Source organism: Lichenostomus cassidix, chromosome 5, assembly GCF_008360975.1.
Source record: "Lichenostomus cassidix isolate B80296 chromosome 5, HeHo_3.0, whole genome shotgun sequence".
Taxonomy (NCBI): domain Eukaryota; kingdom Metazoa; phylum Chordata; class Aves; order Passeriformes; family Meliphagidae; genus Lichenostomus; species Lichenostomus cassidix.
The window spans coordinates 12,123,811-12,140,844 of NC_139486.1; the positions used below are offsets into that span (position 1 = coordinate 12,123,811).

At 37.9% G+C, this 17,034-nt stretch overlaps 1 protein-coding gene across 3 annotated transcripts; it reads right to left on the reverse strand.

The window, feature by feature from the left end:
* Window positions 1-78: 78 nt before the first annotated feature.
* Window positions 79-16,994, reverse strand: CCNK (cyclin K). Of its 3 annotated transcripts, none has more exons than XM_085061410.1 (11): window positions 16,861-16,994; window positions 14,804-15,070; window positions 13,673-13,754; window positions 12,946-13,077; window positions 12,046-12,151; window positions 11,828-11,885; window positions 9,895-10,064; window positions 8,679-8,962; window positions 4,643-4,676; window positions 3,519-3,593; window positions 79-1,400 (listed from the first exon to the last, which is right to left on the reverse strand). In XM_085061410.1, the coding sequence occupies exons 2-11, from the start codon at window positions 14,998-15,000 to the stop codon at window positions 778-780; spliced, it is 1,761 nt and encodes a 586-aa protein (XP_084917536.1). In that variant the 5' UTR covers window positions 15,001-15,070; window positions 16,861-16,994; the 3' UTR covers window positions 79-777. The 3 variants fall into 3 exon arrangements, with proteins under 3 accessions (XP_084917536.1, XP_084917538.1, XP_084917535.1); XM_085061412.1 differs by lacking the exon at window positions 16,861-16,994 and adding an exon at window positions 16,644-16,770; XM_085061409.1 differs by lacking the exon at window positions 16,861-16,994 and adding an exon at window positions 16,117-16,223.
* Window positions 16,995-17,034: the final 40 nt, after the last annotated feature.

The following is a 17,034-nucleotide window of genomic DNA, read 5'->3' on the forward strand; positions in this document are numbered from 1 at the left end:
TTGGGAGATCACTGCTGAAATATATTGAAGTACCACAGTTATGAATTCTGAACTAATATGAAAAACCTGGAAATCCACTAAATTCAGAACCAATTTTATTTGGGTAGAGTGAACAAAGTAGTCCCATTTATAACTATGATGTACATCACAGTAGGCTGTTACATTCAGACTTTCACACTTAGAAAATATATATATTATGTACAGGAATTTGCAAATAGGTGTAAACATACAATATTTTAAGATACCAGTACATTCCAAACCAAAACTATCAGCAAGGCAAACACCTCAAAATTATTCCAGTCAGCTAGCATTCAGAATCTCTCTTAAATAAAGCAGCTTTTTTGCTTGACATCATGTTGTTTTATTTATTACTAAAAATGAAGTTTCTTATAGATCAAATATCATAGTATCTGGCTATTTTGATACTCAAAAATAGGCACTGATTTCTAGAAGGAAATTTTCTTCTTACTGATATAATTGAGCCAATATGGCTGGTTTTGCTAGTACAAAGTAATCCAGTGCTGGAATAAGTCAAGACAATTTAAACTTAACTCAAATGTATAAAGTTAGAATAGATACTGCAAAGCTGATTAAAATCTAGAAGCCTATATAACTCACCATAAACCATACTGCAAACAGATCAGCTAAATTTTCATTTAATCTCATTTCTTCATCTAAATTATACAGATTACCCTCCTCTTCATCTTTACAACGTAGGTTTTGGCTATCTACTCCTGCCTAATCAACATAAAGGTATATCGTGCAAATTACCTCATGCTATCTCATCCATGTAGCACGTCCAAGTCCTGCTACAGGTGGCATACCAGGTGGTGGAATTGGAGGTGGTACAGGTGGCTGTCCACCTGGGGGAACAGTAGGAGGGGGATAACTAGCTGGTGGCATTCCCAGCCCTGGAGGTGGATGAGGTGGTACTGCATGAGTTGGAGGCAGTCTCGGAGGTGGGAAATTAGGGTTGTATGTAGGTGGAGGAGGATATCCAGGAGTAGGAGGTGGAATATTGGGTGGGGGGAAAGAAGCAGGGGGTGGAGGTGGAACTGGTGGTGGAGGGTTGGGAGGATAGACATGTGGATGATATGGTAGATGAGCTGGTGGTCCATAGGCCGGTGGTAAAGCTCCGTATGTTGGTCCTTCTGTTTTCATCATTGACTGGAGACTTTGATAACCCTCCCCTGACATGTAAGAATTTGTAGTAGACATCCCTGTAATATAACTGGTGGGGGGTGGGGGTGGGGGACGATGTGGCAGAGGTGGAGGTTGATGTACTGGGGCAGGATGAGCAGGAGGAGGAATCTGGACCTTTGGCATATCTACTGAGTCCACAGTAGTAGATTGCTCTGGTTCTCCCATTGAAACTGCTGTTGTCAAAGGAGGTTTGCGCTCTGAAAAAGAAAATTTCATTTATTTTTTGAAGGATAGTGGCAAGAACAGCTTCTGAATACTTCATATATTTCTTCCAGTTAAATTAGCAAAAGAGAACTCAATTCTCTAAGTCTCTGAATGCCATATGGTATCCAGTCAGACCTTCTTAGGTCACTAAAAAACAACTAAGCTGCCTATCAAAGCTTCAAGGTCAGCTTTTCTCATTCTAAAAGTTAAATTCATCTTTCTTACTACTATTTTTTATATAATTTAAATATTGTTGTACAATCAGCAGAATTAACAGACTGGATGGATGGAATTACAACTAGTGGATTTAAAAAGTCATGGGATTCACAATACCAAAAATCTTTAGTTCAGTGCTTCCGTCCTTAGTCCAGGCCTCCTTTCTACCTCTTTGATAGTTCAGGAGGTGGCCTGGGATTACCCTCTGCACTTCACCTGCCTCCCATATTGGGAAACATTATTTGAGAACACAGGCCAAAGTCCCAAGTCTTTTAACACTGAGTCCTAAACCTGTTTACCAAAGCAAGAAAAAAAGAAAACCAGAGGGTAAGTAAGAAAGACATGAAATCTGATCAGCTTTGGTCCACTGATTAATTTCAGTGAACTCAGTACCTGACACTCTGGAGAAGTTCATAAAAAGGTCAGCATTTTACAGAATTATACTTAGCCATTTCTGGAGAGAACATGCTTTAAGCTGTCTTCTCTTTAAGTAAGAATGGGATTTTTTCCCCTCCTAATGCAGACGTTATAAAGTAAGTAATACCACTAGGATGACTAACCTAATAGCAACCTTTCTGTATGGTCAGAGAGAGTATTAAAATGACCAACAAAAAGTGGTTTTGGACATCTTGACATTCATCTTGCTTGTATACATAAGCATCTAAAATATTGTTCAGTGAGAAAAGCTATTTAGAAGCAGATACAGGGCAGTAATTTCTAGGGGCACATTAAACTGTCACTATTAAACAGAATTTCAGATAAATCCACCTCCTAGTACTTCTGTTCACTTGGTCAATATGCATTCTTGGTTTTCACCTGATTTCTTCCACAGAGCTGCCCTTTAAAGACTATTCTAACAATGCTTCAGTGCTTATACAATGCTTGTATAAACAAACTCCAAGAAGAAAATTTCAGGCAACAAGGGAAATAAATTCATTACCTGCCTAAGTAGGATTTTAACAGCAAAACTATCCCCTAGGAAAGCCACATAATTAAATCACACAAGGTGGGTATGCTGGCTGCAGTACCCATGATGTTAGTGACTTCTAGCTCCTAAATTGTAGCAGGCAATAATTTCCTCATTTACTCATTTTCAGAACCATTCTGGATGCAAGATGTGCATTCAAGATTTAACAACCGAAGGAATAATGAGCATGGTATTTAGAAAAATTCCTTCATTCCTAATTAGATTTTAGCAATTGAGAAAAATGGTCCTATATTTCAGGGCACTGCTTTTCTCTCTCCTAGTTCCTTGTTAGAAGCTGTCATCTTACAGTTATATTCTGGACCATGGTCTGTGAAATATTTATGTCATATTTAAGGGTCATTGGAAGGACAGCTAATGCATCAAGGCGCTGGAAGCACATTTTTACAACAGTATAGTTTATTTTGCAAACATAAGGCATGTGTGCAGTATTAATGTTCTCTGGCAGAAAAAGTCCTCTTTTGAGGTACAGCAGAGGAAGTATCCCCCTTATTGTCTGGAAGCTGAACACCTGCAGAATTCCTGTACTACAGAAATAACATGGAAAACTTCTACAGAACAGCTGCTCTAGTAATCTAATATGGCATCTGCCATCCTTTTGAGATCAAGTCCCTTTTAGCTTGCTATTAACAATTAGTTTTAGTCTTCTAGGCCTTTAACAGTCACAGCTTTGTTTTGCCTTTATCCACCTAGTAGTGTTATTTCCACCATAAGTTTTTTACTTCTGTATGCAAAAGCCTGTGCTACTATGAGGAAATTCCCTCTAGATCTTATCAACCTTGTATTTTTACTTGCCAAGCTGATTAATCAAGGCAACAACCCTCTGCCCCCACACCATTACTTACCATCACCTGAATGAAAAGCAAGGAAGTTAACAAGAATAAATGTGTTTAAGAAAATAAAAGCTTACCAGGAGGTGGATGTGCAGGAGGTATCGGTGGATGTGAAGTTTCAATTTTAGGAATTTTAGATGGTGGTGGTGGTTCTAAAAAACATTTTTCAGTTTGTGATTGGTTATTGGTCTGCAATATTTTGCAAATTCCAACTCTGGTCTCATGCTAACGATTATCACATGACATTACACTATGCAAAAATACAGTGGAAATCCTATTTACTAGGTATGTTTAATAAAGAAAACCAAAATCAACACCTTTGAATAGATAAAGTGGCATCAAGTATCACATACAAGTCTTCCAAAAGAATGTACAAGTTCAAGTGATTTTGTAACTAGAGACAAACTGTCCCAATAACTATGTAAGTGAAGATGAGCAAGTCTATGTTTCCTAGCCTGAAGCGTTAACTTGTAAATAGCTGAAACTGATCTCAGAGGAAGCTGAACTATGCTCTACTAGGGAAATGTGTCAGAAACCAAACAAAATGGCAATTGGACAGGAGAGAGGAGGGAGGAGACAGCTCTCTGAAATATATCTGCAGAGGTAGAGGGGAGAAAGTGCCAGACTTCCTTAGAAAGTACATCCTAGCTATCCTGAACTACTTTGTTCCAAAACAGCAAAATGAAGAAAAACCCCCAAACAAACAAAAGAACCAGATATGACCACTGCAGTGAGCCTGCATTTCTTAAGCTACGCTATCTATTGACACAAAAGGCCTTTTAGTGGCAGCCATGCCAACAACTAATTACAAACACTGCTGATTACCAACACACACTGTTACTGCAGCTACTTAATGACATGGTACCTTCAGTCACTTCAAGGCCTCACAGCTTGCTGAGGAACTACTCCCAAATGATGCATGGAGTTACACGCTGAGAATTGACTACTTTAGCGAGACTTGTATTGAATAGACCTTATTAAGGGAGTCTTTAGACACAGTTATACTCAATTTTTTTCAAGTTTTGCAGTTAGGAACATTTTAAAAACAGTTAATAGTATGTATTTAAGGTGCATTATCAGGATCAAAGCAGTGTAGAACTGCCAAGCATGTGAGCAAACAAACTAAGTCCTTGTCAGCAAATTACTTATTCTGGTTTAAACAGTAAAATGGAAGCAACATGAATAGAATATTAATATTTACCTGCTGCCTTTGTTTCTTCTTTTGGAGATACAGCCTGTTTGAAAAAAGGAAAAAAAAACAAACCAAAAGGTAAAAATAAGACCATTGCAGTCAGTCTCTTCTCCCAGGTAGCAAGTGACAGGACAAGAGGAAACACCCTCAAGTTGTGCCAAGGGAGGTTTAGATTGGATATTAGGTAAACTTTCTTCACAGAAAGGGTGGTCAGACATTGGAACAGGCTACCCAGGGAAGTGGTTCAATCACCATCCCTGTAGGTATTCAAAATATGCGTAGATGTGGCACTTGGGGACATGGTTAGTGGTGGACTTGACAGTGCTGCATTAACGTCTGGAGTTGATGACCTTAAAGCTTTTTTACAATCTAAATGCTTCTACAGTCTCTTTAGACAAATGCTGAACAAAGTCAAATCACATTGGGAATGCCTAGCTTAGCTGGCAGAATGAAAAGACTGGAAAAATAGCAGGTATTTTATATGCAGCATTTCCTGCTGTTCCCACTGTTGAGTATTACATCTCATTTAATGTATTTATCATCCACTGCACATACGCCATGGTCCGGTACACTGCTCACTGAGCTGAAAACAAGAGGCTTGGCCTCTGTTCCCAATTCTGCTTTGACCTGTCACTCAACCTTTGCCAAAATCACTTCAGGCTCTTATGCTTTATTTACCAGGACAGGAGGGCAGTGAAAGCGTTGTACAGTGTAAAACACTTCAGAAGCCTTCAGATGGAAAGCATTGTATAAAATCCAAATTTATGCCAGAAAAAAAAAGTATGCACACTGAATAAAACCCACAAACCCTCACATTATCCTTCCAATCACAAGGTTTTGGTTGGGTTTTGTCTTGTTTTGTTGGTTGTTGTGTTTTTTTTTTAACAATCACTGATAAAGGAGCAAGAAAAATCTTCCCAGATTACACAGTCCCACTGAGATGACTGCTTGGTGGTCTCTGAGCAAAGCAGAGAACTTAACTGAAATTTTAAGTACAACTATATTTAAAATGAATGATGAAGGTCAGAGGGGTACAGTACATAGTGTCTCTGTCTTTTCAATGAAAAGGTTTTTTTAAGGAACTGTTAATCTCTAGTAGTTTTACCTTCACAAACTGCTGCTCTGTTTCCTTCACTTTCCACAGCAAGAATGGACACACACTTCAATCCAATTTGAACAATAACTTTTCCTTAATTCTGGTGGGTATTGTCAAAATTTTTGCTGTCTAATTTTTGCCTGCTTGAGGCAACCTCATTCTTATATTCCTTTGATAGTAATTTCAATTTTCCAGACACCTTCCAGCTGCTTTCTAAGGACAATCTTTATGTTCCCATTTCAAATACACTGTTTTTTCTTAGTGACTCTCAAGGACTCATCTGCTGCCTTCATTTGGCCCACTTGAGTGGCCTTTTCTTGACGTTCCAGCACACTAAATTCCTTGCCTGTAAAACTGCATCAGCTCTCCCTGCACTTCCAAATAGAAGCAAATCCCTATTTGTTGGATCTTTTCCAAAAATCACTTGTTTTTTTAAGTCAGTTGATTGCTTCAGGTGACAAGCAATTCAATTACTGTGCACTTGTTAATATGGAGCAATGTTCAAAAAACAACATCAAGGTACACCATTAGAATAGAACAAGAAATTGGAGCAAAATAACTTGTGACAGAAAGAACAAACATCAATTCAACTGTATTTATGCTAAATTAAAAAAAAAAATCAAGCAGCAAAAATTCTCTAATAATGGCAGCTGCTAAAAGAGAGATGAGCATTTATTTGGTCGTTCTACTAGACTGTAGTTTGTATTGCCCCAGCCAGAACATCTGAGGGTCCCATAATAAATAATAATAAATAATCAACATTATTTATTAGCATGCTGATGTGTATTTAACACTTTCAGCTGACTCCATACAATGGAACTTCTTTACTGCTGTTTCTATGAGCAATAAAATTGTTCCCCTTAACAATTTCTAGTTTAATCCAATTGAAAATACTATTTACATCTAATGATTCACCAGTGTATTTTTAGCGAAATCAACTGAAAATTCGAGTGCTCTTCACCACTAGAGATGTAGAGGATGTGCAGATGCTTTAGACATCTGGTCTGGGTCTGTAAGTCATGGGCCAATGCCTCAGCTGCTTGAAAGCATCTTGGCTCAGTAGAAGGTAATGGAGTTATAAGAGTTCATGTAAATTGAAAATCTGGCCTCCAGGAACAAAGTGTATTTCTGTTCTGCACAAACCAAAGGAGAAGTCATGCAAAGCTCTATTTATAGAAGGAGGCAAAGATTTTAAGTAACATTTATGGTACATCTAACTGAAGAACATTTTAGAAGCACCAAGCAAATCTTTCAAACACCACACATGTTGTTCTCCCAGACAGCTTTCTGGAAAAAGAACAATTTAAGATCACCACATTTATTTTTCTCAAACTCATGCTGCTTGTGCTGTTTTCCTAAAAAACTCCTTTGAGTGACCCTTTGCTTTTTATTTGTTGTGGCTGCCTACAGTGTATCTGTACTATTTATGTCCTTGATTATTAGGTGATGGACCTCAAACTAATTTCAAGAAAAGGTAAGTTTCTCTGATGGCTTGACCAGAGGTGACTGTTAAAGAACAACAGATAGCATTTATGCAAAAGCATCACCTTTTTTGATGAGGTAATTCATTATCATATAGGATGGGGCAAAATCAGTAGTGCTGTAAGGGTAGATCCTTTATAAGAATGAATAAGCATTCACACAACTTAGAATCAGAAGGCACACATAGGAAGACCAAAATTGTTATTAGTAATTTCTGATGTACCAAACTGTCCCAGGCATTTTTGTTGAAGAAAAATAAAGAGAGACCCTACAAGTCTAACAACTCAAGCAGGATTTGTGCTGATGGCATAAAAAGAATGAAAAGAAATACTTAATACCTATAAAGAATTCTCACACTTTTAAAGCTAATTTATATTATCACCTTCTTATCCTGAACAATGCTAAAGTTCAGTGCAACAACTAAAAATTTCAGTGCAGGTCTTTTCCTCTAGCAGGCTCTATCTTGCACTTAAAAGACCAAAGTTTTACAGTTACATTTTTGTCTTTTTGGGAGGCTGCCATCAGGAAGATGCTGCACTCTTCCAGTTCCATTTTGTTCTATTATTTGCTGTTTATTCCTGGTTTTTGGTTTATTTTTTTTTAGTTTGTTGGGTTTTTTTTTTTTCCCTTGATGTCTGTTCTCTAGTTCGGGCATGCATTAATTACAAGTTAGAGCAAAAGCTGCAGAAAATTTAAATTCTAAATGGACTTGTTCCAAAAACTGTACTTCTGAAAACACTCCTCTTGCTAAGAACATGAAAGAAGATTTGGGTAACACGTTAACACTTTTTTTTTTTAAACTTACAAGTGAAAAAAAATAACAAGAGCATAGATTAAAATCTGAAAGCTTCATTTGAACTTGATGGCTGTGGTAAAGTGCTCAGAGTACTTGTGACACTATCCAAACGCTAATGTACCTTCTTACTTTCAATTATGAGGTGATAATATGGACAAAGTGAGACTTTAAAGTAAGATGGATTTATAGGCTGCTGTTAAATGATTATTTTAAAAGACTTTTTTTCCAAGAATTTTGACTTAATTTTAGAAGTCACTATTCTTTTAATATTACTAATCAAAGAGTCAAATAATGTCTTCATCAGCATTGTGCACATCTCTACATTCAGGTGTGACACAAGAAACCCTCCCTAAATCAAACCTGCTTAATAGAGTAAACAACAAAGTTTGATAGCACAGAACTACAAACACTGAGAACCTGAATAGCTCATGTTGACATAAAAGCCTCACCATGGCTTTTGGCTCAAGTGGAACAAGAATGTGGAATGCCAGAACTGTAAAGGCTGTTCTGCATTAACAAAGTTACCATATAACCAGTGAAAATCTACTACATAAAATTAATTACAAGGCTCATTCTTAAAGCAAACACAAGTCTGCTGCACATTATGGCCTTTAAATCAAATGGGCATCACATCAGCCTCAAAATAAATTACAAATTAAAGTTCAACTTACTGCTGGTCTTTTAATCTGTCTAGGAGGACTTGACTGGGGAGAAGGCTTTTTAGATTGCTGTGCTTGTGTTTGCTGCTGCTGCTGCTGTTGCTGTGCTGACTGCTGCGACTCTTTTTGCTGCTGTGTCTGGGATTGCTCTGAACTCTGGGATTGCTGTGACTGCTGTACCGTAGGTGCCTGGGGTGTAGACTGAAGAGATGGTGGCTGCTGCAACTGGTGAGGAGTATGATGAGGCATTTGCTGTTTTCCCTGTGAGTATAGATCCAGGATCTGATGACAGATATCTTAATAATAAAGAAAGAAAAATCCAAAATATTATGACCTTATAATGTACAAGTATATATTTAACACAATTATCAACTGATTTTTACTGGACATCAACTCTGGAAAAACTCATTGTAAACATTACTCACTGTTACAATGAATTAAATTACTTTTTAAAAACAGAATAATTTTCAACTTATACTTGCATTTCTGTCTTTCTTCTGCCTATCCTGAACACTATGTATATATATACCTGTAGAACTTCCAGAAGAAGAAAACAGTATCTTGGTAATAGTACACTGTATGTCATTGTTGTGTGCCTGGGGAGCAAGGCAACTAGGCTTACAGGACAGTAATCCAGCAAGAAAGACAGTGGAAGAAGATTATATGTTAAAACAAATGTGTCTAGTTAGGCAGTCAAAAATGTTTTAGGAAACTGTGTAAAGAACTAGGACCAAATTCTTCTTCTGGTGTTAGGAGTTAAAGGTACCCCATGATCTGTTTGTCATTCATGGTATATCACAAAAAATCTCCTATCCTGGCATAATTTTGTCAAAGAGATCAATTATCAATGGGAAAACCACTGGAAATCAGGCTTCATTAGCTCCAGTGTTTGTAGAACCACTTATTTAAAATGGGGAAAAGGTAATAATTAAAAAAATAGAAAGTGTAGCTAACTTGTAACTAACATGACAAGTCCAGCTAATTATATGTGTTACAAACTAAACAAGCTGTAAAAAAAAATTGAACAGAAGTCTAATCATGATGACTAAATATGCTTCTAAGCTTAGCCAGTTCAGTTTAAACCCTCATTAAGGCATAGCACATACAACTTGAGTTACATACTCAACACAAGATTATTTTGACTAAAACCTAGATAAAAAGCTATTTGCATTTACTTATGACCTAGGCCACACAGTTAAAAGAAATGTTTGGTAAACAGTTTTCATACCTTCCAAAACATCAACGGGAACATCTTGGACAAACTGCTCCCACCATCGTCTGTACATTGGTTTGGATGTCCACTCCTGTATTTCAAACTTACACAAACGGCCTGCTAAGTACATAACTGCAACAGCTATGATCTCAGGCTCCCACTGCAGGGACAGTGTAGTGCAGAGACTGCAACAGAAAATAAACCACAACAAAACACAGACCTGAAGATTACCTGATTGTCCAAGTGCACTTCAATATACAGCAGCTATAGTTAACAGGGTATAAAATCCCACCACACTTTAATTTCTCAGGCAATTTTAATTAGGAGAATGTTAAACAACAGTTTACAAAACTAAACTATTTCTGAACTACCACTGTCATGAAGTAAGGTCCCAAATCAGATTTGAGAGCTTCCAAATATTTGTCAATAAAATGTAAACAAATACTAAAAAAAAACCCAAAGCTCCACAGAACAGCCAACATGAACTTGTAATGTGACTTGTCAAGCACAACACAAGTTTTAGATCAAGATATAAAAGGCTGTATCTTGAATAGCCTTTGTTAAAGCTACCACTAAAATAATTGGTATTACTGATATTAACTAAGTTTCTGTCATAATCAAAGCTACTATTTTAAATTATGATTTTTTTCCTCTTTTCTGTGTAGATTCTGTAACAATACTCTGCTTACAGAATTGTAGATCCATCCAGTTGAATGTCTGTGAATTCACTGAGGCTGTAAAAGAACCAAGCCCCCTATTCTAAAGGCCTGTAGCGCAAAGTACAGAATTATTTTCCCAGAATCCTAAAAAAAAGTAAACTTCTAATACAGTGCTTATTAAGTAAGCACAACAGAGCCTCTTCAGAACAGAGCTAATTATTATGCATGATTTGAAACAATCCCTCCCAACTTCACACAAGTGCTTTCCTGAAATGCATTTTAATTATTAATTTTTTTAAATAATAAAAACTATCTAATTCCAAGTACAATAGTGTCCAAACTTTGATAGACAAATTACAGTAGTTTGACAAACTACAGTGACAGTTGTGCCATAATTTTATTCTACCTGTAAGATCATCACCTGGCAAGACTGCCAGCAACTGAAGTAAACATCTCTTGATGTCCACATTAATTTAGCTCAAATTGGTTTGGAGAGTTTAGGTGGTATCTACAGAATCTGAACCCACACAGGGCAAATTCAAATCAGGCAAATGATTAAAAATGCACCTTTTTTTATGATGTTCTGCTGCTATAGGCATTACTGAAAGCAATGTATTCACCATTTCTGGACTGTCAGGCCACTTACACATTTTCTCAAGGATTTGCTATGGAAATAAAAAGTAACACTGAAGAGTCCTTAGTGAATTAACTTGCCCAGCTCTGCAAGACTACTGTGTATCAAGTTGTTTTGGTTGAGTTTTTTTCAATACCACATGAGAAGTGATTCTGCACACACTCCTGTTAATTGATCAAGCTCATTATTCAAGAAATTGTAAATCTAGTGCTAAAAACTGTATTCCTAGTGCATTTAATGGTTACTTCACTATTACCAAAATGTCACATTAAAAACATATTGACAAACACGATGGAATTGTGAAGTGACTTCTTTCTTTCAGAATGTGCCATGTGTCACAGATTCGGCAAGCTTGTATGCTGGAGATCTAGCATTTGGTTTGGCCCTTTCAAACAGTAATTTTCTTTTTAATGCAGCACTAAATCAACACCACAGAATTGCAGAGGTCTTACTGGTCTACTTCTATACTCATTCCTGATGCTGTTCTCAATGGAACTATCATCCTAAAGGATTGAAAGAAAAACTGAGGAACCAAGAAAACATGTAACAAGCAGAAAAAAAAAGTCAAAAACTTGTCAAAGAAAATATCCAATCCCAGAACAGAGTAAGCAACGGTAACTATTTCACTTTCAAAATGTTTCTACATGTATCTCACCTGTCATTGACAAATGTCCATGCCATTTGAACCAGTTTTTGAATTTTATTTTTGTCTCCTGAAAAACAATCAGAAAAAAATTAAGACATAAAATTAGGAGGGACAAACAGCTGGAAATAGAATATTCTTGCACTGTTTTATATATATATATATATATATGTATAAAAAGTTCTAGAAATCAATAACAGGCATTACTTGCTCACCCTGCAATATTTTACCTTTAAGCTGCTTAGCATACTTGAGAAGAAATTGGTATGGATGTTCCACTTGCAAATCAAACTTTATTGTTTGTAGTAAGATTCTTTCAAGTACCATCACTTCTTCCTGTAGAGAGTTACAAGGTAACCACAGTATTATTTCTTCTTTTACTCACAGATATTTTATGCTAGTACAGAGCATGGCTACATAGCACCTCCAGGCAGCCACGTTTGTCTCCAAGGAGAACAGAAATCTCCCCAACTTATAACATTATTTTACACTCAGATACCTTTTCTTGTCATTTATTTGAATGAGGACAGGGCATGTGGTCTTTAAAATCCCTTTTCCTCTGCAGAGGAACGAACTGAACCAGACACTGCAGCATGAAAGTGCCAGATATACAAAATCACAACAAATGCACAAGCTCTACCACATTTCTCTCAGGAGTTTCAGATCCTTCTGCTATTTAAAATACACAAATTTTAATAGAAGCATAGTTTGGCTAAGTCAATACTGTAAACAAGAAACTTCTCAATACTTTTGAGATCTCTTACTTAAGATTTATTATTTATTACTTTATAAATTCCCATTCAGATGATTTATGATTTATGTCTTGGTAACATTTCTGGCTCTGGCTGAAATTACTCATATTTACATTAATTTGCGAAATATCAGAATTTACATGAAATAAAATGCAAACTTTTTATAAAAACAACTATTCCAGTAAGCTCCCAAAGCTACTTGTATTAGGAAGAATTACTTTCATAGCTACCTATCACATTACCCAGCAGAGCCATAAATGCATGCTGAACATCTAACTTAATTTAGAACAACTGAAAATCAGTCAATGCTCTATTGAATGAATGTCACTTTACTACAGTACAACAGGATGAAATCAATTTCAACATGAGTATTTTTACCTTTGGGTCATCTCCAAACTGCCCAAACTGTACATCATTTAGCAAGCTACGAGCTGTTTTAATTATATCTTTACATTTCTTAGGTGTTTCTTCAACCTTTCCTGCTAGGAAGAGACAGCAGGCTCCTGTCACCTAAAAAAAGGAAAGTGCTTTCAAAAAGTGGTCTGCATGTAGATATGCACTGAACTGTAGCATTACAAAAAGCACTGTCAGTTTCCATTAACAGTTCTGTAGATGTCTCCCAGGAAAGACTTAATGAACACATTAATGTCTAATTTTAATACAGTGTTAAACTTTTGTTTTCTCAGAGGAAAAATACAGGACTTGGAGGGAGGACTGTCCATTTTATACACCTTCATTTTTAGGTCAGAAACCCAAGGCGCATTTGTCCTGGTTCAACACTGTCTGCCAAGCAGTTTTAAAACTGTATTAGACTTCTTTTTTCCTAATACAGCTAATACAGAAGTACCAGCACTCCAGCTGAAACTCTTTCTAAAAAACATATCAGCATGATGTAACTGCAATGTCAACACATTTCCAAGCATAAACAGAAATGCATAAACAGGCAAGAACAATGACTTTTAAGCTGTTATAACGAAAAGACAAAATGCTAATTTTCCGTCTTTCTATGGTGAACAGCATTAGTACCCAAATGACTAATCACCATTTCAAATATCCATGCCTAGTGCAATCATTGAATTATGCCATCAATATTCTAAATACTTACATATCTTGGGAACTGTTTGAAGGAATGAAACATATAAAACCGATGGAAATAAATTATTCCGGTTGCTAAAGTGTCATAATGTCTGTGGTGCAGATTAAGGACTTTCAAACAGCACATAAAACAAATTTAAAACAAACATGCACAATGGATTCTGCTTTATCAGGTACCTCAAATAATTGCCTGTTCAGTGATGAGTTAGAAAACACTGCAAATAAAACAGGAGCTTTTGGGAAAAAAAAAAAAAGCCATAAAAAACCTTAAAGCTGTGTAAATAGTCTGGTCAGGCCCAGATGCAGCTGATACCTAAAGCATTTATTGTAAGTGTGCAAAGTCCTGATTGTATTTACAGGAGGATGCACTTAGGATCATCCCTGTGTTGCACCAAACCGACTTCAGAGAAGGGCAAAACCAGCTGAAGTTACACAAAGGAAGAAAACAATTATCACTTCACATTCAAGTGCTGGTGTGGAGCAAGGTTACTATTCACACCTACAAATGCAAATAAAACCTGAACATGCTCCCTACTCTTCACTTTTAGGAAAGTACAAAGTTTGTCTTCACCATGCTTTATTAAAAAAAGAACTAAAGAGATTAAAGGAAGCATAGGAATATAGGAAGCAAAAGATTTAAGTTGCTATCTCTGAGACAGTGGGATTGTCAGGAGAACTTATTAACACATACAAAATTGAAAATCCCAAACCATCGAAACAAAAAAGCCAGTCACCTAATACCAAGAGTGTTAAAACAGAGGCTGGATGCCTCAGATGCAGAAAAATGAAGAAAAACATAGAAAAATGAAGGAAAAATTCAAAATTTGATAAATTATGTAGATTCATATAGGGAAACACTAAGTTTCATAATTGACAAAAGTTACTCTTAATTGGAAAGTTTGTATCATCTTATCTCCCTATTACCAAAATGGTTCAGCTGGAACCTTGTTTATCCAATGAATGGATAAAAACTGTGTAGGAACAAATTACATCAACAGGCATGTAAACACAAAAGTATTTTTGATTAATGATTAAGAAACATTTGAACAGGTAACTGAGCACATGACATTTCTTACACATTTTATTCTGAAAACTCCCTACTCATAAAGACATTTCATACCAACATAAGTTTAAAGGATACAGCCCTAAGCGTGTTCCCACATCGAATATGAATCTGGCCCCTTCCCTGCGGTATCGTGCCTCTGTAGCTGGATCAAGCCCTTCTAGCTGTGATGGTGTATGTGCCAAATCTTTCTTATCCCAGTACCAGCATGGCTTTGTATGGTCCAGGTTTGCCAAGTTTACAGAAGGGCTGGAATTTTCTTTATTCTCCTTCATTTATTAAAACAGAATTGTCCTTTCTTTTTAAATTTTGAAAAACGAAGTCTTCAGAGAGTCACTTCAGGACCTTAAAGAAAAGACAAAAGGAATTCTTTAAAAAAAGACAGACCTGCCCCCTCCAGTTCCTGCTCAAAGAGGGGTAAAGAGGAACAGTGTTTAGCCTTGCCTGTTGGAAAGAACTTTTTCCTATGCTCAAAGACAAGCAATAAAGAACTTTGCCTTTATCGTCCCCATATACTGCAAATACAACCAAAGAAAAAGGCATAGGTTATCAGTTATCCTAACTATTACCTATTTAATAAGGAAACTTCAAGAATACATCTCCAACAATACCTGCTATTTCTTAACAGAACAACTTCCATCTACTTTGTCCAAAAAGTAGGAAAATACAATTCAGTTATGGTTGCAGAAAGATTTGAAAAGTTAGGGGGATTATCTGACTATTGGTAACTAGGAAAGACATTGTTGGGGTGAGCCTGAGTAGCTCCTTAGATACCTGCCTGCTCTCAGGGATAACCCGAGCAGCAACCACTTGGCAGAAGCTTTGTAAAGTGATCTGTACTTGTATTGCTTAAAATAAAAAACGCAAAAAAGCAGTATTGTTTCACATACCAAGATTGAGACAACCGATGGGAGTCTGTAGTGTAAGGTAGCATCTAAAATCATCCCCAAAACAAGGCAACTGAATACATTCCAAGAATCTCCTACTTGCCTATGTTTTCCAGCACTCTGTGTACATAGATGCAGATCACAAAGCTCTGCAGGCACCTTCCTAGTGTTTGAATTATGACAGACGTTCAGCCATGCCTCAACTTAAAGAATGAAGCCTTGCTGCTTTTATTTCTTTCAGGCTCAAAACTATTCTTGCTGCAATCCAGCTAACTACAGATACCATGCAGATTGCTGCAGTCACCTGCAAAGGTCTGCATAACAAGCAGTGATTAACATATGATGCAATATATTCGCTCTAAGCAAGACACAAAGCACAGGAAGACCCAAACTTAAGACTCTTAAAATTAGCTATTACTTTTCGAGACGTTTCTCTTCCGAAAACGGAAGGAAGATCACGTGAACGGCCAAAAAAACGATGCCTATGATCAGCACCTCGCTCACCTTCAAAAAGTTTCTCTGTTTCAGAATAAAGGAAACTGCCTTTGTCTCACGGTGGGTTTGGAATCACCTTCACAACTCGTGGTATCGGTCACAGACAGATTTAAACTCTGCCACGAAAAAAAGTAAATGGCTACTAAAATCTATTTCCAGAATCAACCGAAGCGCGCCAGGCCACGACCACGCATTCCCCTTAAATTTACTACAAACGTGCTACTTTTTACAACTGTTACGATTCTTCTTCCTTACAAGCCATTTTGTTTCCTAACTTCTAAATAGCTTAAAGACCAATTAACGCTAAAAGCGCCTGAAGCGACGAGATCTGCTTCTCTAAAGAAGCGAAAGCGTTTCCGAATACGGAACCAGGAACGCAAATCATCACCCGCAAACATCCTAGATTAACCATCTCAAACGTCCCAATCCACACCGCAATGCTCGGAAATCATAAACAAAGTTCCCCCTGCCTTTTTACGCACCCCGTTAATCCGGAGGAGAGCTCCAGAGCTCGATCGCGGTTTTTTACGCCTTACCTGAGACGATCCCGCAGACCGCGACCGCGATCCGTCCCCTGCAGCCCCAGCCGGCCAGGGATGCTCCGCTCCTCTCAGACCCGCCCGCCCTACGCGGGGCTGCTGGCGCCCGGGGAGGCGCTCGCTCGCTCCCCACCCCGGCCTCCCCGCTCCCTCCCCCGTTCCCCGGGCGGCGGCTGCCGCCGGCGGGCTGCCCGGGCGGGCCCCGCGCACTCACAGGGCTCGCGGGGAGCGGGAGCCGCACCGGAGCGCGGGGCCTCTCAGCGACAGCGCGGCCTCCGCGCCCTGCGCGCCGCCATCTTGGGAGCCAGGCCAGGCCGCGCGCTGCGTCATCACGTCGGAAAGGCGTTGCTCGCGAGGACGGAGCCGCCCGCCAATGAGGAGCGGCTCC

What these genes read in the sequence shown, in the direction of transcription:
- CCNK (XM_085061410.1), bottom strand. Translation starts at nt 15,000, where the DNA reads ATGAAGGAGAATAAAGAAAATTCCAGCCCTTCTGTAAACTTGGCAAAC. An exon ending in GTGGGAACACGCTTAGGGCT is followed by an intron (nt 13,755 to 14,803) that starts GTATCCTTTAAA and finishes TCTGCACCACAG; the next exon opens with ACATTATGACACTTTAGCAA. An exon ending in AGTTTGGAGATGACCCAAAG is followed by an intron (nt 12,152 to 12,945) that starts GTAAAAATACTC and finishes AACTCTCTACAG; the next exon opens with GAAGAAGTGATGGTACTTGA.